Raw genomic sequence first — 20,354 nt, forward strand, 5'->3', positions numbered from 1 at the left:
CCCAGTTTTTCTATTAATAACCAAGTCTTATTTTAAATAATTATTGGAAACTGACCTTTTATAAGTATTGGAAATACTATAGAACTCAGGCTGTACTTTGGTCATGAAGGAATGTTTGCATATGGACAGTAGAGAGGAAAAATCAAACCACAGGAACAGCCCCGGCATCACGGTGAGGTGCACACTAGCAGCTTATTGGTGAAAGAAATAAGAACAAAATATTTAGGAAGCATAAAGATATCACCTAAAAATGAAGCACATTAGGGAAATATTGGTTGAATCCCAGGAAAAAATAATCCTTATGAACATGAAGGAATGCTGTAAATTGTAAGTGAATGCCAGTCATGGAGTTTGCTAAGAGATTCATGTTATAGTCAGTGCTCTGCAAACTCCGGTCACTGGCTCTCATACAGCCTGAAAGATTAAAATAAAAATAAACATGGCATATCTTGTCTCCTTGAAAATATTCTGTATATACAGTTTTATTATACTGAAAAAAAAAAAAGATCCGAGGGCCTGATTTTCCTTGAACTGTCAAAATACAAAAGAAATGCAAAAAGTCTTTCCACAGATGTAGCAAAGTACTGGATTTTTATATTTTGGCAGGTGCTCAATATGCAGCCCACATAATCACACGTTAATGACTGGAGTGTGTTAATCAGCACGCATACCTGATTCTTTCTTGCCCAAGGGGGGAAAAAAGCCAAGTATTCCAGAGCATGTTAGTGTTTCTCCTTTTGATAAAGATTTTGATAATATGCTTGGTAAGAAAACTTTTCCAAAAAGTATATTTAAAGCTATATTATATCATTAAGGTTAATAATAAAATAATTCCAATTTCCATAAACATCAAGATATTTTCAATATCTTATTTTCAAGTAATCATTCTGCTTAATTTAAAGTACCCAAATTGGGGTGCCTGGGTGGCTCAGTGGGTTGGGCCCCTGCCTTCAGCTCAGGTCATGATCTTAGGGTCCTGGGATCGAGCCCCACATCGGGCTCTCTGCTCAGCAGAGAGCCTGCTTCCCCCTCCCTCTCTTCGCCTGCCTTTCTGCCTACTTGTGATCTCTGTCTGTCAAACAAATAAACAAAATCTTTAAAAAAAAAATAAAGTACCCAGATTTAGGAAAGTTTTTTTAAAGATCTACACTTTTTAATAGCAGGAATGAAACAGTGTACACAACCAGGGTATGGAAATGCCAAGATGATCAATGTGTTAACATTAGACAACAGTAGTTGTCTATTTCACTAACCAGACCAGGCAATAAAATATGGTTTTACTTTTTGGTTTAAATTGTAAGCACATTCCCATCATTAAATTTCTGAGAGAGGTTTAAAAAGAGACTACTGAGTGCTAAGCACAGTTTCAAATTTACAGAAAATGGGAAATCTCCCACAAGGCTCCCTGGAGAAGGCTATTTCATGACTCAGCAGACAAGGGAGGACATTTTTCACTTGTTACCAGAAGTTCAGGTTTGAAATGTACTTAAATTGAATGAATTCCAAAATTCTAAAATGAGAGGAGTGGTAACTAAATTTTCCAGGAAGTGTAAACCTTGCTATTTTATGGATTATTTTCTAGTGCTTCATAGACCAAGCAGGTACCAAAAAGATGCACATGAACCTTGCCTTTGGTGTTAAGACTATAAAATAGGTCCAGGCGAACTGGTGGGCTCCACTACACTTTCTAAAGCGCAGTCTCAATAAAAGTGAGAAAATAAATTTTATTTGGGTGCTACTTACTATCTTAAATGACTAAATCTTAACAACTCAAGTTTTTAAAATCTTTCAAAAGCTTACAAAATTAGAAATCTTCTAAAATTCCGTCACAACACAAATCATCACTGAGGAGGATTAAATCCTCACACAAATTCCTGGACTATGTTATCATGTAATGACAACAGCTCCAATCCCAGTCACAGTACAAAGTTCACATCAGAATTTTTATGACTCAAAGTGAACTACATAGAACAGTCCAGAAGTGATTAACAATTTCTTTTGTTTTGCTTAGATTTTTAAAAAAATTTTAAATTTTTTTGAATTTCAATAGCATTAGTAATTTCTTTTTTCTTATTAGTCACCATACAGTACATCATTAGTTTTTGATGTGTGTTCCAAGATTCATTGTTTGCGTATAACATCCAGTGCTCCATGCAATACATGCCCTCCTTAATACCCATCACCAGGCCATCCCATCTCCACACCCCCCTCCCTTCTAAAACCCTCAGTTTGTTTCTCGGAGTCCACTGATTAGCAACTTCTTTGGACTAAAAGCAAAAACGTCAGAAAGGAGAAATTGTTTGCAAGCAAGACAGTATTATTCCTAATATTTATTAAATATCTCAACATGCCTATTACTATTTTCTTTCAATTACAACAAAGGTCATTATTGGCAGTTTTATGTACAATGAAAAAGTATTTTTAAAACTTTTCTAAAAAATAAAATTTATTCAGGGGAATTTAAGTAGGTCTCTAAAATAAGAAGCTCTGATATTCTGGGGCTCAGGGTCCAGTATGGTTATTTTTACTTAATTACATTAGTAATTAAAAGCCAGATGCATATAATCTCATCTTGACTTGAATTATATATCAATATAAGCATGCATGTAAGTGCACAGATGCACATGTGTATAGAAGATCTCACTTAGAATCTTGTCATTTTGTGGATCTTGTAAGAGATACTCTTGGTATCCTGCCCACATTCCCGTGGTCTACCCCAGAGGTCACGTACAAACAGTTTCATCTTAAGGAAAAAGCTTCTGCCTCACATGGGACCATTCTCTGTCCAGGAGCAAACCTACCCCCTACCCCCCATTCTTGGTCTTAGCAATTTCATTTCCTATTCATTCTTGACTAAATTTCTGCCCACACAACTAAAGCCATGCCCACACGGCTTAAAATATTCTCCTCACCTTCTGTGTGAATCTTCCCTTCTTTAGAATCTATGAGAACTCAGAGAATAACCTGTTCACTCTTCCCCATAGCATCAAATTCTTACTAGTACTACTGCCGTAGTTTTCCTACTAGATATCCTTGTTTCTGCTATTATCTCCCACAACCAGTGTGCTGCAGAGCAGCCAAAACACATAAATCAAATCATATTAGTCCCTTGTTTAAAATCGTCCAATGACTTCCTCTTGAACTTGAAGTCCAAACATCTCACCATAGCCCACAATACCCCAAAGTCTCTGCCATCTGCCTGCCTCCTTGATTTCATCTCATACCATTCCCTCCCTCACCCACTCCATCCCAGCCACTCTGTTGTTTTCTATTATTCAAATACACCAACCAAAAGGGCTGTTGCACTTACTATAAACTCTAACTGGGTGTCTTCCCCCCAATTTTTGCATAGTTGGTTCCCTCTCATTCGAACATCAACTCAGAAGTCACCCTCTCAAAGAGTACTTCCAGACTGTTTAGTCGTTCTTGATCACATTTTATTTAATTCTCTTTATTCCACTTATCATTGTCTGAAACTGGCTCACTCTGTGCAACTTCTTTATTGTCTGTCATACTACTAGAATCTAAGTTCCATGATAGCAGAGTTCCTTACCCTGCTTAGAACTTAGTAGGTGCTATATACTCAAGTAATCTTCAGCAGATAATCATTACACAGTGTTGTACTTCCAGTCACTAAATATAACCACCAAATATTCCTTCGTCCTTGTTAACACTGAAAAGAATGATATACTACACATTTTTTCCATGAAAAAATTATGTGAATTTATTCCTGTCTAATGAATCAGTCCTAATGGGAACAAAAACACATTTCAGGAGACAATGTCAATATTCTTCTGGAAAAAAAAAAAGTACCGGTACGTTGGTACACTCATATCATAATGAAAATAATAGTGGCTGTGTGTAACAAATGGTAAAGGACGGTGAATTTTTATTTACACTAACTTTTCAGCCTTCAAATGGAATTTATCAATTAACATAGCACACTAAACTTAAAATCAAGCATTGGGGCCTCTATAACATAAGTAATTATAATTAAAATCACAATCCAAACTTCTTAATCTCAAATTGGCCTCTGAATTCCAATCTCTAAAATCTCTAGTCTCCTTTGCTTTACGCCATAATGAACACTTTCCTTTGTTTGAAACTGAGTGGTCTCTAATTTTTTGGAACACCACATCAAAATGATCAGAATTTCAATATTTCAAGATTTTTTTTCTAATCAGGAAGTGCAGATTAGTGGAACTTCTCTGCTTTGTCTTCACCATCTCTTACAGTAAAGCTCTTCTGTGGTCTTGATATTTCAAAGTAAAACCTTCCTGAACCCAGCAGATAAGAAATTTTTAGTGCCTGTTTCTAACTGTTCACGAGTGAAGACCCATTACAAAAAGTAAATAACAATGGAAACTGAATAGATACTAGTAGAATTGTTGTTGTTGTTTTATACTTTTACATTTTATTTCTCCACAGCTATTTTATGGGGTTCAATTACAGTGGGTAATGAGTATGATCCATTGATGAGAACTACCAAGTTTTATTTAACTTCATAACAATACTTTTGGATGTCATATTTATTTGAAAGTAGAATGAGGTAAAGTGTTTATTAAATTTTATTTTAGTCAAAGTCTCCCCACCCCCCATCCCCTCCCCACACACTCTATATGTAGGTTTGCAGGACTGCCCAGAAACCGAAAATCCTTTTACTGCTTCTCTTCCTTGTAAAGAAAAATTGGTTGGTGATATGATACTCGCAGTGTAAGTCACTACAGGTCTGATGCTACAGTTGTTACGCATTATTGAATCTATCAAATGAAAAGGGAGCACAAAGGGAATTTCCAAATGCAGCTGCTATTTCCCATTTGTTAAATCCTTTTATTATACCATATAAGTACACAGCTGGGAAATACTATAGAGTGGGAGTTAAAACAAAATATTTTGGCTTCCAGACATTCAGAATACACAAAGGCTCCAGTGGAAAGCAGTGCTTGATATCAAAAGAGAGTTAAAGTTTGAAAACATTTCCAGCAAATATGATTTCTTTTATACTAATATATAACATATTTATAAATTTAAACTATTTTATACTACCATAAATCCCTCTTAATGTTAGTTTGGTAAGCAAATTATTAGTATCTATTTTCTGACAAAATTTTAGATCATAAAACTTTGAGAATAACTCACTGAAGCAAACTGGCACTTGCCAAAATACAAACAAATTTTACTAATGAAAATAAGTAACATGTTCTCTGAAGAAGTAAAATTTGAAGGGTATTATTTCTGTCTCAACCTATATTTTTCAGTGTCATTATTTTTATTGTCCATGACTATATTTGGCATAAGTGGCAAAATAGATCTTGAATCCACCCCTTCTCTATATCCCATCTACCTCTACACTAGCCCAAACCACTACCATCACTTACTTGGACTTCCTTTTTTATTTTTTATTTTTTTTTAAGATTTATTTATTTATTTGAGAGAGAGAGAGAAAGAGAGAGACAGCATGTATGAGCAGGGGGGAGGGGCAGAGGGAAAGGAAGAATCTCAGGTAGACCCCCTGCTGAGCACCGAGCCTGACAGGGGAATCCATCCCACAACCCAGGAGACCCCTACCTGAGTTGAAACAAGAGTCCTTGGATGCCCAACTGACTGAGCCAACCTGGCACCCCTTACCTGGACTTCTGAAGTAGGCTCCCCACAGGTCTTGTTCCTTTACTCTTGTCTCCCTCCCATCTATTCATACTATAGCCAGAGTGATCTATCTGCAGTGTTTTAAAACCCTTCAATGGTTTTTCATTGCACTTAGAATCAAACATCACTTCCATAACATTATCTCTATGGTCTTGTTGGATACAGCCCCTACCTGTCTCTCCAACAAGATCTGAAATTACACTGCATCTTCACTCGTTTATACTCTAGCCTCAAAGACGATCTTTTTATATATATTTATTTATTTATTTATTAGAGTGAGAGAGAGAACAAAGGGAGAGGCAGAAGCAAAGTGAGAGAGAGAATCCAAGCAGGCTCCCCACTGAGCCTGAAGCCTGACAGGGGTCTTCATGTCACGGCCCCAAGACCACGACCTGAGCTGAAACCAAGAGTCAGACACTTAACCAACTAGCACCCCAAAGACTATCTTTCCTTTCCTGATGCTCAGCTATATTTTTCTCACCTCAAATATGTCACACATGCTGTTCCTTCTGCTATTTTTATTCTTTCTTCTATTCTTTGCCTGGCTAGTTCCTATCATCCTTGGGTCAGAGAAGGAATTCCTATCCCTCTATGGCTTATCTCATTATTTATCACATGGCATCCTGTTCTTTTTCTTCCTAACACATATCACAATTTTAATTATCTATTTATGTATGTATATTTATTTAATTTCTGTCTCCTCTCCTAGATATAAGTTCCACGAAAGCATCATCTTGCAAGTTTTTTCACCACAGTACAGCCAGCACTTAGTAGCATGCTGAGCCCAGAGAAGGCTCTCTATAGTGAACACTTGATGAAATAAAGATAAAACATGGGCCTACTATCTTCTCGAAAAGCCAGTAGCAGGGACTGGATATCTGTGTCACCCTTGCTATCTTGGGGGTACAAAAATGATTCAGTTCAATCAGAAAAGCAGACTTTTGGTCTTTTAGCCTTGCCTTTTTATACTCTCCTCTCTCTCCCATGCAAGAAAATACATCTTCCACTGGAGCTATCTAACTGTATAATGACAACGTCTTACGAACCAAAGTCTAAAAAGTCTTATCTTTCCTTCCATTCACTTACTTTTCACCTGCTGCTTCAGGGTACTAGCTGTGTCTGCAAAATCAGCTGAAAAAGAAGAATGTCTGCCTCCAAAATTTATAAAATCAAGTCTTTGACATTAAACATTAAGCACAGAGCAAGAATTTAAATACCTTTTATCAATAGTAAAGGCGTTTTTAAATATTACCTTATTGTTATTAAAGAATAAAACTTTTCCTCACAGCCCACTTAAAATGTCTTTCATTAACATAACCAAAAGCTAAAAAATGCAAAATAGGTTGTCAATTCCTAATCTAATAAAATATGTTAAGGTTTGGTCAGTTCTAGACGCTAAAAAACTGGGTATTTTTGTTTTAAACTAGACAATGCCACTTACTGTGGCTTCTGTTTCAATGATTAGAGACAGAATTTCACATGGGAAAGCTGGCTAAGATACTGCATGTATCTGATGTTGCTGTTTCTACCTTCAGGGAAAACTCCCGTAGTCGGCTGACTGATACTCAGGAGTTTTGCCCGTCCTTTTGAAATTAATATACAGGCACATAAGTGAGAAAAGCTTTATTATAAATCAAAAATGACCATTAAAAATGACAAAATATCTGCATTTCCCCACTGAAGATATATTCACCATATGACGTCATTCATAGACATGTTTGCTTAATATATATTTCAACATTAATACACAATCACACTTTATTTGATCATACTACTTTGTGTCATTATCAAGTTTGCCACCTTATTAAGAGATTCAGAGAATAAGATAACCAAACCTACCCCCAAATTAAATTAAATATCTTTGGCAAGTTGACCTAATAATGGATTAAAAACTAAATCACAAACCGTTTTCCAATTTTTCCCAGTTACTAGTGTATTAGTAATATTAATAATATATACATGCTTGTTTCATGATCTAAACACAAGTAACTCTATGATATGCATTTTGAGCTTTTTCTAGAACACCTATTTGTGATGAGGCCATACTAACAGACACACTTAAGGACAGCGGCCAGATTTTAAAAGCTCACCATTCTTTGCTGAGACGACAGAACGCTGTCCCAGTCAGCATCTTGTTGAATGGTATTGACAAGTGTTGGGAGCTCCTCAGAGTGAGGTTTGTTGTGCATTATGGGGTGCAGAGGCAGATGGGAGGCCACATGTTGATCACTGACCTCTTCCTTTTCCCTTGAGGTCAAATCTTGGGTCATCGTTTCCTCTCCATCAGCTGCACAGGCAAATGGAGAGGTGGCTTGCTTGGAAGACATTCTTCTGCAGAAGAAGGAAATAGCATGGATTCAAAATGCCATCATTGACAAGAGAACAAACCATCCCTTACATTTGACTAATTCGGGGAAAAAAAACAAAAATGTACATTTTCTAACTTCATGTTGTTTATGAGCTACTCTAAACCACTTTGAAAAAGAACTTAGCTTATCTGTTCTACTCTCCCTCTCCACTTTTAAGTCAGCAAACCTCTTCAAAGTAATTGCTATACATTTTCTCCCTTAACAATCCATAAATGACATTTTCATGGAACGAGTTTTCATAACATATAGTATATGTATGTGTGTATTTTTCCTCCCAGTTCTCCCAACTAGATTATCAAATTAGGTTGATGGTTAACAATGGAAAAAAATAAATTAATAAGTGAATGAACAGACGAATAAGCCAGTTTAGAGGATGATTTTAAAGTAGAAATATCCAAAATTCTCTTATGCTTTATGTGGGAACTAAAGAAGTCTATGTGAGAAAATGCAATCAGGAGAGTATGTAATACACATTGAAAGTCCTAAGCAAATGTGGTCCTGACTTTTTAGTTTATACCTTATATTATGAGTGTCTAACACTGTTTAGTGCCAATCTGATCCTTTTCTAAAGATCTTCAAATGTGTCAACTACTGTGAGTTAACTTGTAAGTGACATATTGATTGAGTGGCTGATAATGTTAGATTAGTATTAGGGCAATTTCATAACATTTCAATTAAGTATATGAAATAACTATGCCTCTATTTTATATTAGAAAGTACATACAAACTTCAAAGCATTTACTGTGAAAATAGTAAAAGGCCTACTATACATCATATTTTTAAACTGTAAAAACAATCACCAAACATTCATCTATGTACCCACAAGTAAACATCGACTGCACTCTGCACAAGGTCTCCATTCTGTGTTTTGTCAAGACGATTTTCTGAGCAAAATGTTTAAAAATAAAACCACCAAAAGTTTATGACTTAAAAGAAAAGACAATTAAGTATTTTTTCTAAAACTTTATGTTGTTTTCAGTTTATAGCATCTTTAGCTCTAAAACTGCTGTGTAACGAAGGAATAAAATCTCCACCTTAATTGCTCTTTAACATTAATTGATTTCGTACCATTTTTTAAAAAATGCACAAATCAGTTAACATAGGAAACCACATGAGCATTTTTCAAATTAGCAAATCATTAACTTGCTAGTACTGTTTCTACAGACAAATAAATACTGATTAAAGGGTCTAGAAATCTGAGATTAACAGTTAAATTTACAAATCTGTCACATGCTTTCATGAATATTGCAGTGAAGGAAATATCAAGTGCAAAGAAAAATAATTAAGTTAATTCCAATTTAAACAGTAGTTTTTATGTAGCAGCCCATGTTTCACATAGGATTTAACAGCTAATGCTAAATTTCTCACAATTAATGAGGGGGCTCAGATTTAGTATCCTACAGTGAAAAAAATTAATATAAGATCAGCTAATCTAATTATGCACAGTTCTAAATAAAAGTATTACAGGCTTTTGAAGTGCTTTGAAACATATTAAAATGCTGATACCTACTTATAATAATCATTCTACAAATAATAAAATTTCATCTGCTAGACTCGATACTAGAAAGTAAAATGGGGGAAAGGAAGTGCAGGAGAATGTCTATATTTTCTTTGAGAAGAAAGAAATGAAATGTCCTAAAGAGTACTATATCAAAGAATCAGTAAGTATATTCTTGACTAATTTCTATCAAAATTAGCACGTGGAAAAATGCATACACACATAAGGAAAAGAACACCAAAGGATGTTTTTCATTGTACAGGGATCACTGCAAATACTGCAATGAAGCCAGGCAAATTATAACTGGTCTGCAAGTTTACCCAGAATTTACCATAAACAACAAGAGTGTTTTCATAGTTCAGATAATGACAGTACCAATAATGTAATCATTCACATTGCAAACAAAAGAGTGAATTTACTGCTGCCTTTTAAAACAGTTAAATACAATTGAAAGTCATAAGCCAAAACTCAGACTGACTTTAGCTCCCCAACAAACATCCTCTATTATAAAGTGACTTGGCTCCTTCCAATAGTAATGTCTGTGATGGTTGCTTTAGTATAAATTAATCATGACACAAAACCCAAAATGAAAAGTCTCTTAAGAATAATTTCAAGTATAAACTGCACCAATGAACAATAGTGTGCAATCCTAATTAAACACAACCATGCAGCTGTAAAAATAGACTAAATCTGTCCAAAGCTGAGTTGAGTTTAAAGGCTGGTTTGTTAGAGTGTTTTCTTAAGGAAGGCTGGGCCCTCAGTCTTAATCAGCCAATAAATCATTTCCTGCAATTACATTAAATAGAAAATTATCTTCAAATGGGGAGTGTTAATTGAAAATCAAAATTCAGAGGGAAGTTTAGAAATTACACGCTGAATACAATTAGTGAGGAAAGGCTTCACCTCTACTTCATCAACAGTCTTCTGGTGATTCCTCCAGTGACCATTCAAAAAGCTACCTATTTACAACATCACACAATTTGTCTTTTATTTGGCACCTACAAATACAAATGTCTATCAAGGTTGCGGATGAAAGATAGGCTGCCAAAAAAAAAAAAAAAAGGCAATATGAAATTTGACTGTTCATCCCCAGTTCACACCATCGCTCTGGGGCAAGGAGAGGGGGGGAATGTAGGGCAATAATGGTTAACAACCAAGGAAGGCACATTCAACTTCAAAATCCTTCCCTTTACCTAAGGAACCAATATTTTGTTCCAAGAAGCATACTTTACTTATCATATTTTATTTAATTTCTTGAGTTTACTACAGTTCTCAACATGTTGCTAGCAGAGAAAAAGGTGATTGTGCAGTATTGTTCTACTGCAGGCATTTCCTTTTGATAAAATTGTTGGGCTTTTTTCAGGTTGGTTTTTAATTGTTGGTTTTGTTGTAAAATTTGGTAGTTTTGCTATATTTTTAAAAGGAAAATGTGTACAAATTCTTTTAAAGCAAAGTTTATTAAGTCAGTCTTAAATTTTCTGATTATTAGATTCAATTTACTGATTACTTTTTACACAATTATTTTATTAAGGAATCCTTGAACTTACTGATTACATCCTCATTCATTTCTTTACTTTAGCTTCCCTTTTTAAAAACATTTTACTAGATCAACTATCTGCAAAGATACTTGACTTTTGGTAATGCCTTCACTATAACCACTGCACCATGGCTACCCTCCTTAGAAACTCATAAATCAAATATACACTTGATGTTAATGTTTTAAAAATGTCACCTGGGATGCTCAATTTTATTTTTAATGCTCATTTAGTAATTTTTCATTACAAGAAATTTCATCCCCTACGTATTAGAACTGTATCTTACTTTAGCTCCTGTCATATAAAACTAGGAAGCAAAAGAATCCAAATCCTTGTGAAAATGGTCAATTTCTATGTGACTTTACTTTGTTTTATTTTTGCACTATTATAACTTAAAAATCATTCAAATGAATTGTTTTTTTAATTTGTATTAAAAAAAAAATCTCCCTAGTTATACCCCCTGAAAACAGGGGTTTATAATGGAAGTGCTGACACAACCCTAACTAAAGCAGCGCAAATGTTGCCGCTATAATACACAAAATCAAGTTCTATTATTCTAAACTATCCTCGCTCATGGGATTTTTCTTTACTGTGCTCCCAGCCAAACTGCTGAAGCATGAAAAATTTAAATGCAATCAAATGCGCCCAATTCTACTTTACTAGAACAAGTGTCTACAGTGGTACAATCTTAAAAGGAGATGCAACAGATTTGTTTGGTGTTTTTTTTAACTGTTTATTTATAATACAGTGCATTGGAGATAAAATAAAAGAGGAAATTACACTCACATGGTACTAGTGTATTGACTACACAGAGTACATTATAATCAGAGAGAAAAACTACATTGTCAACTTATCACATTGGTTAAACAAGATGGTTTTCTGGGGCATAGCTATTATCAAGTAAAACCTCCAAAGAGAATTACATATCTTTGGGACACATGAAACTAAATTCCCATCATGTGTTCCCCGAGCTTGAAATGTCTCTGCCCAGAAGATCAAGTGAATTCCCAGGATGCCAGGCCATTGGGTAGAACTTCAGGGCTTAGGACTTTTGGGAATGAGATTGTTGGAAATAAAGTCTCCAGTAATGGATAATGTTTTCTAGGAAGTCAGTAGGAGTATCTCTAGAAAGATGATAATTATTTTACTTCAAACCCAAAACCCCACCACAAAATCTGAATGTTCAGGCCATCACAAACTTATTAAGACAGTAAATTTACTTTATGTTCTTTAACAAGAAACTAAGGTTAGGGGGTCCAAGACTTTATAAAATGGTAAGGATATGGACATCTATACATTAAGCCCTCAAGCTCAGAAAATCAAATTTTCTAGAATTTTAAACCAGCTCGAGCTGCTCTTGTTATTTTTAAGAAATAGTTATTTGTATATGTTTAAAGGTTAGGATTATTTTAAAACAACTTTCTCTTAGGGCATTATCATTTGAAATTACCTTTCTTTTTTTTTTTTTTAAACTATTGCCTGGGAAGAATCCATTTCAAAACTATCCTTTGGGATTTACATAGGTATCAAAAAGAGTCACTGAATTTATTGGAACAATATTTTTAACTTGATATTTAAAAATGCTTCCTTACTTCTCAGATAATTATCAAATGGCATTCACTTGTTAGGTGTATTACATTTATTCCAAAGAAGCTCAGTTTTTAACATAAAGCAATATTTAATAGTTGGTTTACTTAAAGAAAAAAATTAAACATTCAGGCCAATATTCACAATTTGTTTTTGCAACTCAGCCCCAGGCTACCAAGGTAGACTTATTTTTGTCAGATAATTCACTGTCAATTTAATACTGCAATTGATCTGATACTAAGAAATAAACAACTAATTTTCAAAAAATATAACACAGTGCCTCTCATTTTAAGCAGCATGAGTAACAGATATGTTCAGCTGCCAAAATGCACAATACTTAGGAACCCCTACAAAGGATGCCAGTCCACCCAGCCTAGGGCAAAGAATGATTTTTTTTTTTTCCTGTACCTCTAATCCCCATGTTTAAGGATTGAAGGGTGGAGAAGGATCCCAATTCCAAATATTAAAATGAAGACATCCCTCTCAAAACTTTTCCTGCTTCATTAGGGTAGAGCCTGAGAGTGGCTGTTGATTCTTTGTGTTGTTTTATCCAGCACTACCTCCTCTCCCCAACTTCCCCCCTCCCCAAACTTCCTTCAGCTTCTGCCAGGTTTTTGCTCTCTCTTTCATCTGTTTAGTAAGTCACCGAGAAAATTCAGTGGAAAAAAAAGGTAGTTTCTTTCAGAGCTACCTTTGAGAGTTATAAACCTATCTTTTGAAGTTTGTAGTGGTTCTTTCAGAACATACATTGTAACATATACAGACAATATCTGTTAGAAGAAAATTCATTGATTTATCTGTTAGATCAAGAGAAATGAAGCAAATGAAATATGCTTGAGGCCCTTGAAGTATGTCTAAGAAGGGGCTTAAATTAATGGATTCTGACTTATCTAAGGCTTCTAATTATTCACACCAAAGCAGCAAAATTGTCTTCTAAGGCCTTCTGAGGTTCTTACAAAACAGGGACTACCTGGAACAGATTCTTCTCAAGTCATCAAAGTTTGTGTTTCTAGAGTTTATATTTAGCTGACAATATTGCTGTCACTTTATATAGCTTAAGACTGTTCTTTGGACTAGAGCTCATATGTCTTGGAATGCTTTGAGTCATGAATTGTTTCTCCTGATAATGTTACATCACGTAACCACCTCTGTCTAATTGGTTAGTATCTGCTGGAAGAGGCAGGCAACCAGCCTAAAGACTAGTCTGTCTGCCTGGTTCCTATGGAAAACCTGCAATTGTTACCTGTGTCTCTGAATATCCAGTTAGTTTCTTCTGGAGATCAAAACAACTTGACTTCATGTAACCTCTATCTATACTTCTGCTTATAGTAATAACAAATTTTTCTCACAGTTTTTTTTACCAGTAACTTGTTGGGATCTTTCCTTTGGAAAAGCAGGCCCAGAATTTATAAATAAAATCAGTCACTTAACAATAAGAGCAAAATCAAACAATGGCTACTATAAATACACACTAACTTAGAGGATTTTAATCAAGCACAATGACTTTATAGCTCAGCCGAAAGACCTCTATGTGGCTTGAATGAAAACTGTCTACAACAGGAGCAGAATGAGCTTATTTATATATGCTTACTTTGAATCTCCTCCTCACATGAAATGAGACCATAATTTTTAAACTGAAAACCAACCATGTCTTTGTCAGCTTAAAACCTATCCACTAGTCAGGCACCTGGGTGGCTCAGTGGGTTAAAGCCTCTGCCTTCAGCTCAGGTCATGATCCCAGGGTCCTGGGGTTGAGCCCCGAATCGGGCTCTCTGCTCAGCAGGGAGCCTGCTTCCCTCTTTCTCTCTCTCTGCCTACTTGTGATCTCTGTCTGTCAAATAAATAAATAAAATCTTAAAAAAATAAATAGAAAATAAAAAAACCTATCCACTAGTCTAGAAGCCCAATTACAAGATATCTTACACACTTATTAATAAAAATCATAAACCAGAAAAATAACTTCTCAGAGAGAAAGGGCAAGAAGCTGTCAATGTCATTGTTTTTCCATTCTTACCTCTATTTTCACTTTTTAGTATTGCCAGAAAAAAAGAGAAATATGAAAAATGATGTTGGATAAATCGTTTCAAAAAATGAAAGCTCACATGTGATGACCATGAATAGAACTATACAAAGAAGTTAATCTTTGAGGCCTTCCTTCAGCTAAATAAAGCAATCCAGCAATTCCTCTCTTCCATGTAAATGAAAATAAGGTACAAATTTCAGGTTCCTATCAAATAAGAGGAGGAGGAATGGGGAGGGGTAAGGGCAAGGCAAGGAAGGGGAGGTGATAGAGGAGGGGTGAAGGGGAAAGGGGAGGAGAGAAACAACCGTGGCTTTGCAGTTCATTTTCAGTTTGTCTACTTAATGAAAACCTCATTGTACAACCCTGAAAACCATTTCCAGCAGGCAAAGTATTTCTGATTCAGCGGAGGTTACACAAGCATCAAAGCAGTTAAATATAGGTGCCAAGCTGCATTGCCAGGAGCTCTTAGTACTGTGAGTTAGTGTTACCTGACAGCTTAGTGAATATAAAATTACTTGTTTCTCCAATTGAAGACAATCAAATTGTCACCTTCCATTGTAATAATGCACAACTAGTGATCAGCAAAGTGCAAACATAATTACCATGAAGAAAACAAAAAATCAAATCTAAATCTCTCTACAGAGTAAACACATCTATCTGGCTTCCCCCAAAAAGGAGTGCATTTTAATACTGAAGGCTGTGATGCAATCTTTGTTATTTAACAATAAGATTTATCAGTCTTACATTACATTAAAATGAAAAACAACATGAAAGACCAATTCGTAAAAAGTGAATACAAACACCGTAAGAGCACTGCAACTTTCCTGAGTACAAGGCCTACAAATTATATTGCGGCCATTTGGGCTAATAATGTTAAGTGTATGTCAACAGCACATCCATTATAAAAACCATGCTTTAAGAGATTTCCTTCCAGCCTAGAAACATTTCTGAAGGTTGGAAAAAAACAATAAAAAAAAAAAGAAAGAAAGAAAGAAAACAGGTAGGATACAACCTCAAAAGCTTTTGTCTTAATTTCTCCTTAAAAAAAAAAAAAAAAAAAAAAAAAAAAATATATATATATATATATATATATATATATATATATACATATATGTGTGTGTGTGTATATATATATATATATATATATATATATATATGTTTCATTTTTGTCTTCTAAAGTGGCCTGTACTTTCCAGGTTGAAAATCCACCTAACGAAATTGATTTAGTATCTCTCTCCAAGTTTAGAAAAAAGACCAAGCATAGGGCACATGTCTACAACTATTATTGAGACATTCGGCCTCTGGAATCCTTCTCCAAATTTGGTGGCCAGATTGGCCCACTATGAAAGTGATTTCAGTAACTCAAAACTGGGTTAGTACTAAAGCACTGAAAATTTGATATGGTTCTCCTATATCATAAAGATTCCGAAGACATAAATATAGATGTTGCTCCAAACAAACTGCTTTTTTAAAAGCTCTTTTCGTAAAGTGATTTTATATCTAACTCAAGATTTAAAACATTCAGATTTACATCATTCCTACCAGTATGAAAAAAACTGTTTCCCATTCTGAAAACACTCCACACATAGGGGTTTTCTTCTTTCATCAATAATGTCCTCCTTTTAACAGAGATATATAACCACTTCAGCAATTGCCGGATGTTCCATTTTTACCTGATACTTCTTTTCTAAATGTCATTTTTAATCCTCCAAAACACACACACACACACACGCACGCACGCACGCACGCACACACACACAAAACAAAACCCCAGGCCAGTTGAGGGAGAGGGAGAAGCACTGCACCAGAGTGCAAGTAGAATGAATCAGAGACCATCAACAACCTAAGATTCCCTGAGCTTGAATCTTACCATATACATTTAGACATTTCATCCTTTATAAATCTGAAATGGCAAATCAATCTTATTCTTCATTCGTACTCCACCATTACCCCATTTTATAAGGGAAGAGTGGAAAAAAGTATGAGATGAAGACCCTGGATTGACTCTATGGCTAAATCAGAAACAGAATAAGGATGAGAGAAAAAGAGGAAAACAAAAACCAATCTCTAGTTACAAACTTTGTTGCAATTTTAGCTAAATTTCACATCATTAAAAGAAGTCTGGATGTTAGGAAAAGATCTTTTTCCTTGATCTTGCCCACTTTCAAAATATAGAATAAAGACTTCCTCCCCACCACCCCAGCTCAAGAAACCCTACTTATAAGTTTAACAAAACAAAAACCACCCAGCATGGGGGATGTGATCAATGTTTTTTGAACTTAGTGATGAGTAACTTAACACATTCCTAAATTATGCTCCTGCAGAATATTCCATACAATACAGTGATAATAAAAAAGCATCAAAAGTGAAAGAAAAAAAAAAACCTGTTGTCATAGAATGTCTTCTAGTCCTAGGGAGATAAATGCATGCAAAGATATTATCATAAGCTTACACTCAGCAGAAGAAAAAGAGAAAATATTAAAAGGGTTTTTTTTTTTTTTTACTTAAAAAGGAAGCTTATTCTATATATCCCATGAGATTAGAGATCATGTCTGTCTTGTTCTTTACTGGATCATCGGTGCCCCGCACAGTACACACACACTGTAAACAAGCAATATTGTCTACATATTGTCTAACATTGGAAAGAAAGAGAAAGGGAAAATCAGAGAGGGAGAGATGAGCAAATAGCTTACTTTTCAAACTTAAGGTGAATATATAATCACAGAAAATACCACTCATGTTAATGCTGCCAACCTAAACACTACTCTTCCTCTATGCTCTTTTTGTCAAACATCTCATTCCTTAATATTTAAATCATATAATTTTTATATTTATATACCCAACACTGAGCGCTCTCTCATCTTCCTGAAATACAACAGTCCTCAAATGACTGCTAGACATTTATACCAAGATGTACTCTGCTATGTCATATTCAACAAACTTAAAATTAGTTTCATCATTATTTTCTTCAACACCCTTCCTCATTCATTCACACCCAGAAAAGCATCATTCTTGGAATCATCCAAATTCAAAACATGACACTGCATCTGTCTCCTCTTTTATTCTTGTTCCTCACTGCCAGCCTGTCATTAAGCTCCAACAAATCTTCCGTAATAAAATTTCTTCTGCTCACACCTTCTTACCATGCTCATAATCACCTGACGAAGGCTTTATTACACTTCATATCTAGACTCTTACAGTGGACTCTAAACTGTTTTCCCTAATTTCATTTTCTCCCCCTCCAAATCAATCTTACTGCAACTTCCTTCATCAAATCACTCTTTTGATCAAGGAACATCGGTGGCTTTCCCCTGATGACAGAAAAAAAGTCCAAACTCCTGACTCTGGCATTCAAGGCCCTCTATTCAGATCCAACCAATCTTTCAAAATTTATCTTCTAGTATTCTAACTTTAACCTTCTATTCTAACTAGACTGATAGACTCAAGCTTCACTTATTGCTGTCCCCCAACCCTGGCCTTTGCTCTGTCTGCCCCCCTACTTCCCTCACCCTCCTTTCTTATCACCAGGAAGCCAACTGAAACTATTTCAAGTAACCATGATCCACCCCTCTTCTAATCACTCCTAATAAGTGCTCTAAAATTTGTTTTTATGTCACTCATTCCACACTTAATGCATACTAACTTTTTAAATTTAATTTTTTTTCAGTGCTCCAAAATTCATTGTTTATGTACCAAACCCAGTACTCCATGTAATATGTGCCCTCCATAATATCCACCACCAGGCTCACCCAACCCCCCTACCCCCTTCCCCTTCAAAACCCTCAGTTTGTTTCTCAGAGTCCATAGCATGCATACTAACTTACTTAACCTTTTTATGAGACTGACGCGCTGCCCACTGCGCTAAGAGGGCCACTACTTAACCTTTTTAAAAAGTATAATATCAATGTATTTCTTAAAAGTAATCACAACCAGATTACAAACCTTTCAAGGGCAGAAACAAAATCCTGGCTTCTCTGTAGTCCCACAAGTACCTAGTACAATATTTTCCATAAAGAAAACACTCAATTATTCTTTTTTGCCCAACTACTTAAATATTATTAAATGAATAGGCAGAATTAAAGTTAGAGTATTATATTTAGCCAGAGGATTTAAAGTAAAGTCCCTAGATTTCTATACCTAACTTGGATTTCCAGGGTTATCTCTTCTTCCCCCACCCCTAGACAGTAAAATTCATTTCATACCTTAAAAGTTCTACATATTCAATGGCAAGAAAGCCCCCCGCCCCCAAATCATCAGTTTATGTTGTTAAAAACATTGGAAAGTTAGATAGATGGACAGATGGACAGATGGTTGGATGAATGGATGGATGGATGGATGTTGGAGAGATGGCTGAAAAGATGCATGAATAGTATTTACTAGAGGTTTAGAAAGTACTGGTCACTGCAATGAGCACTGCTACATGTATTAACCTCATTTAGTTCTCAGAACAGTTCTAGGGTTTTGATAATGTCATTGTCCTTGTTTTACAGTAAGGAAACCAAGGCACAAAAATATTCATTTTTTAAAAAATTAAAATTTGCCTAAAGTCACTCCTTGTGAAAACAAAAAGCAGAATTTGAACTCAAGTGGTCTAACTCCAGGGCAGGTGTTACCAGAATTAAAGGTAACTAACAGTAATTCTAAATTAAATAAATTATTAACTATTTTAAATTATCATCTGAATTTTTCTTTACTAATATATATACTTCCTCTAGAATTTTATTTTTTCAGTATTCCATTTAAATATTCTGGATACACATTTAATCCAAGCTTAGTCAAAGGATTTGCTATATGTTTTTCCTTCCTTCTAAGGTTGGAGGTGTTTAATTATTGGTTAGCAACTATTAAAAAAAACACACACACAGAGAAAAAGAGAGAAAAAAGGAGAGCTGCCAACCCTGTAACCAATCCATTTGACTCTCATTCTAAACAGCTTGACAACAAAATTAGTTATGGAAATAGTTAAAGGTATTGGCACAGAAAGCTGAGAGGTTCACTATAGTTTTATATGACAAAATTTTCTAACAAATATTTGTTTGTTGTTAACTATCCATGCTTTCCCTAGCATGCTTTTATTTGTTAGTCTAGATGGTCAACATTTAACTATATTATTACACAGACAATTGTGAGATAAAATAAGGATGTCACTGCCCATTCATTTCAAGGTCTAGAGAAATGTGAGATCCGATTCCTACCTTCCACCTCTTACCAGAAAGGCCACACCAGAAGCAACAGATACAACTGCAGCTAATTACAAAGGTGTTGAGGACAGCCTTGAGAAAAAATGAGATGAGGTACTTGAGCAGTATATATTTAACACACGGCCCATCTAGAGTTCATTTCAGGGAATACCAAGTCATTTAGATATCTTTTTAAAATCTGATTTCCAGGGCGCCTGGGTGGCTCAGTTGGTTAAGCGAATGCCTTCGGCTCAGGCCATGATCCCGGACTTCCAGGATCGAGTCCCGCATCGGACTCTCAGCTCCCTCGGGAGTCTGCTTCTCCCTCTGACCTTCTCCTCTCTCATGCTCTCTCTCACTCATTCTCTCTCAAATAAATAAATAAAATCTTTAAAACAAAAAAAATCTGACTTCCATATAATATTACAGGTACCCTAAATTCTGGGGGAATGAAATGCAAAAAAAAAAAAAAAAAATCATACACAAGGACTTGCATTTTTATAAATTATAATTGAG

At 35.2% G+C, this 20,354-nt stretch overlaps 1 protein-coding gene across 19 annotated transcripts in view; it reads right to left on the bottom strand.

Annotated features, from left to right (window-relative positions):
* Positions 1–20,354, bottom strand: part of SOX6 (SRY-box transcription factor 6) — a 637,684-nt gene that overhangs the window by 357,193 nt on the left and 260,137 nt on the right. For 17 of the 19 annotated variants that reach the window (XM_047691366.1, XM_047691365.1, XM_047691370.1 and 14 more), the window contains one exon: positions 7,737–7,977. In XM_047691366.1, the coding sequence (XP_047547322.1) occupies positions 7,737–7,973 (237 nt within the window). In that variant the 5' untranslated portion in view covers positions 7,974–7,977. Of the gene's footprint in view, positions 1–7,736; positions 7,978–19,853; positions 19,932–20,354 lie in introns of those variants that run through there. The other 2 variants (XM_047691367.1, XM_047691363.1) reach the window with 2 other exon arrangements.

This window comes from Lutra lutra, chromosome 10, assembly GCF_902655055.1.
Source record: "Lutra lutra chromosome 10, mLutLut1.2, whole genome shotgun sequence".
In the NCBI taxonomy this organism is placed as follows: domain Eukaryota; kingdom Metazoa; phylum Chordata; class Mammalia; order Carnivora; family Mustelidae; genus Lutra; species Lutra lutra.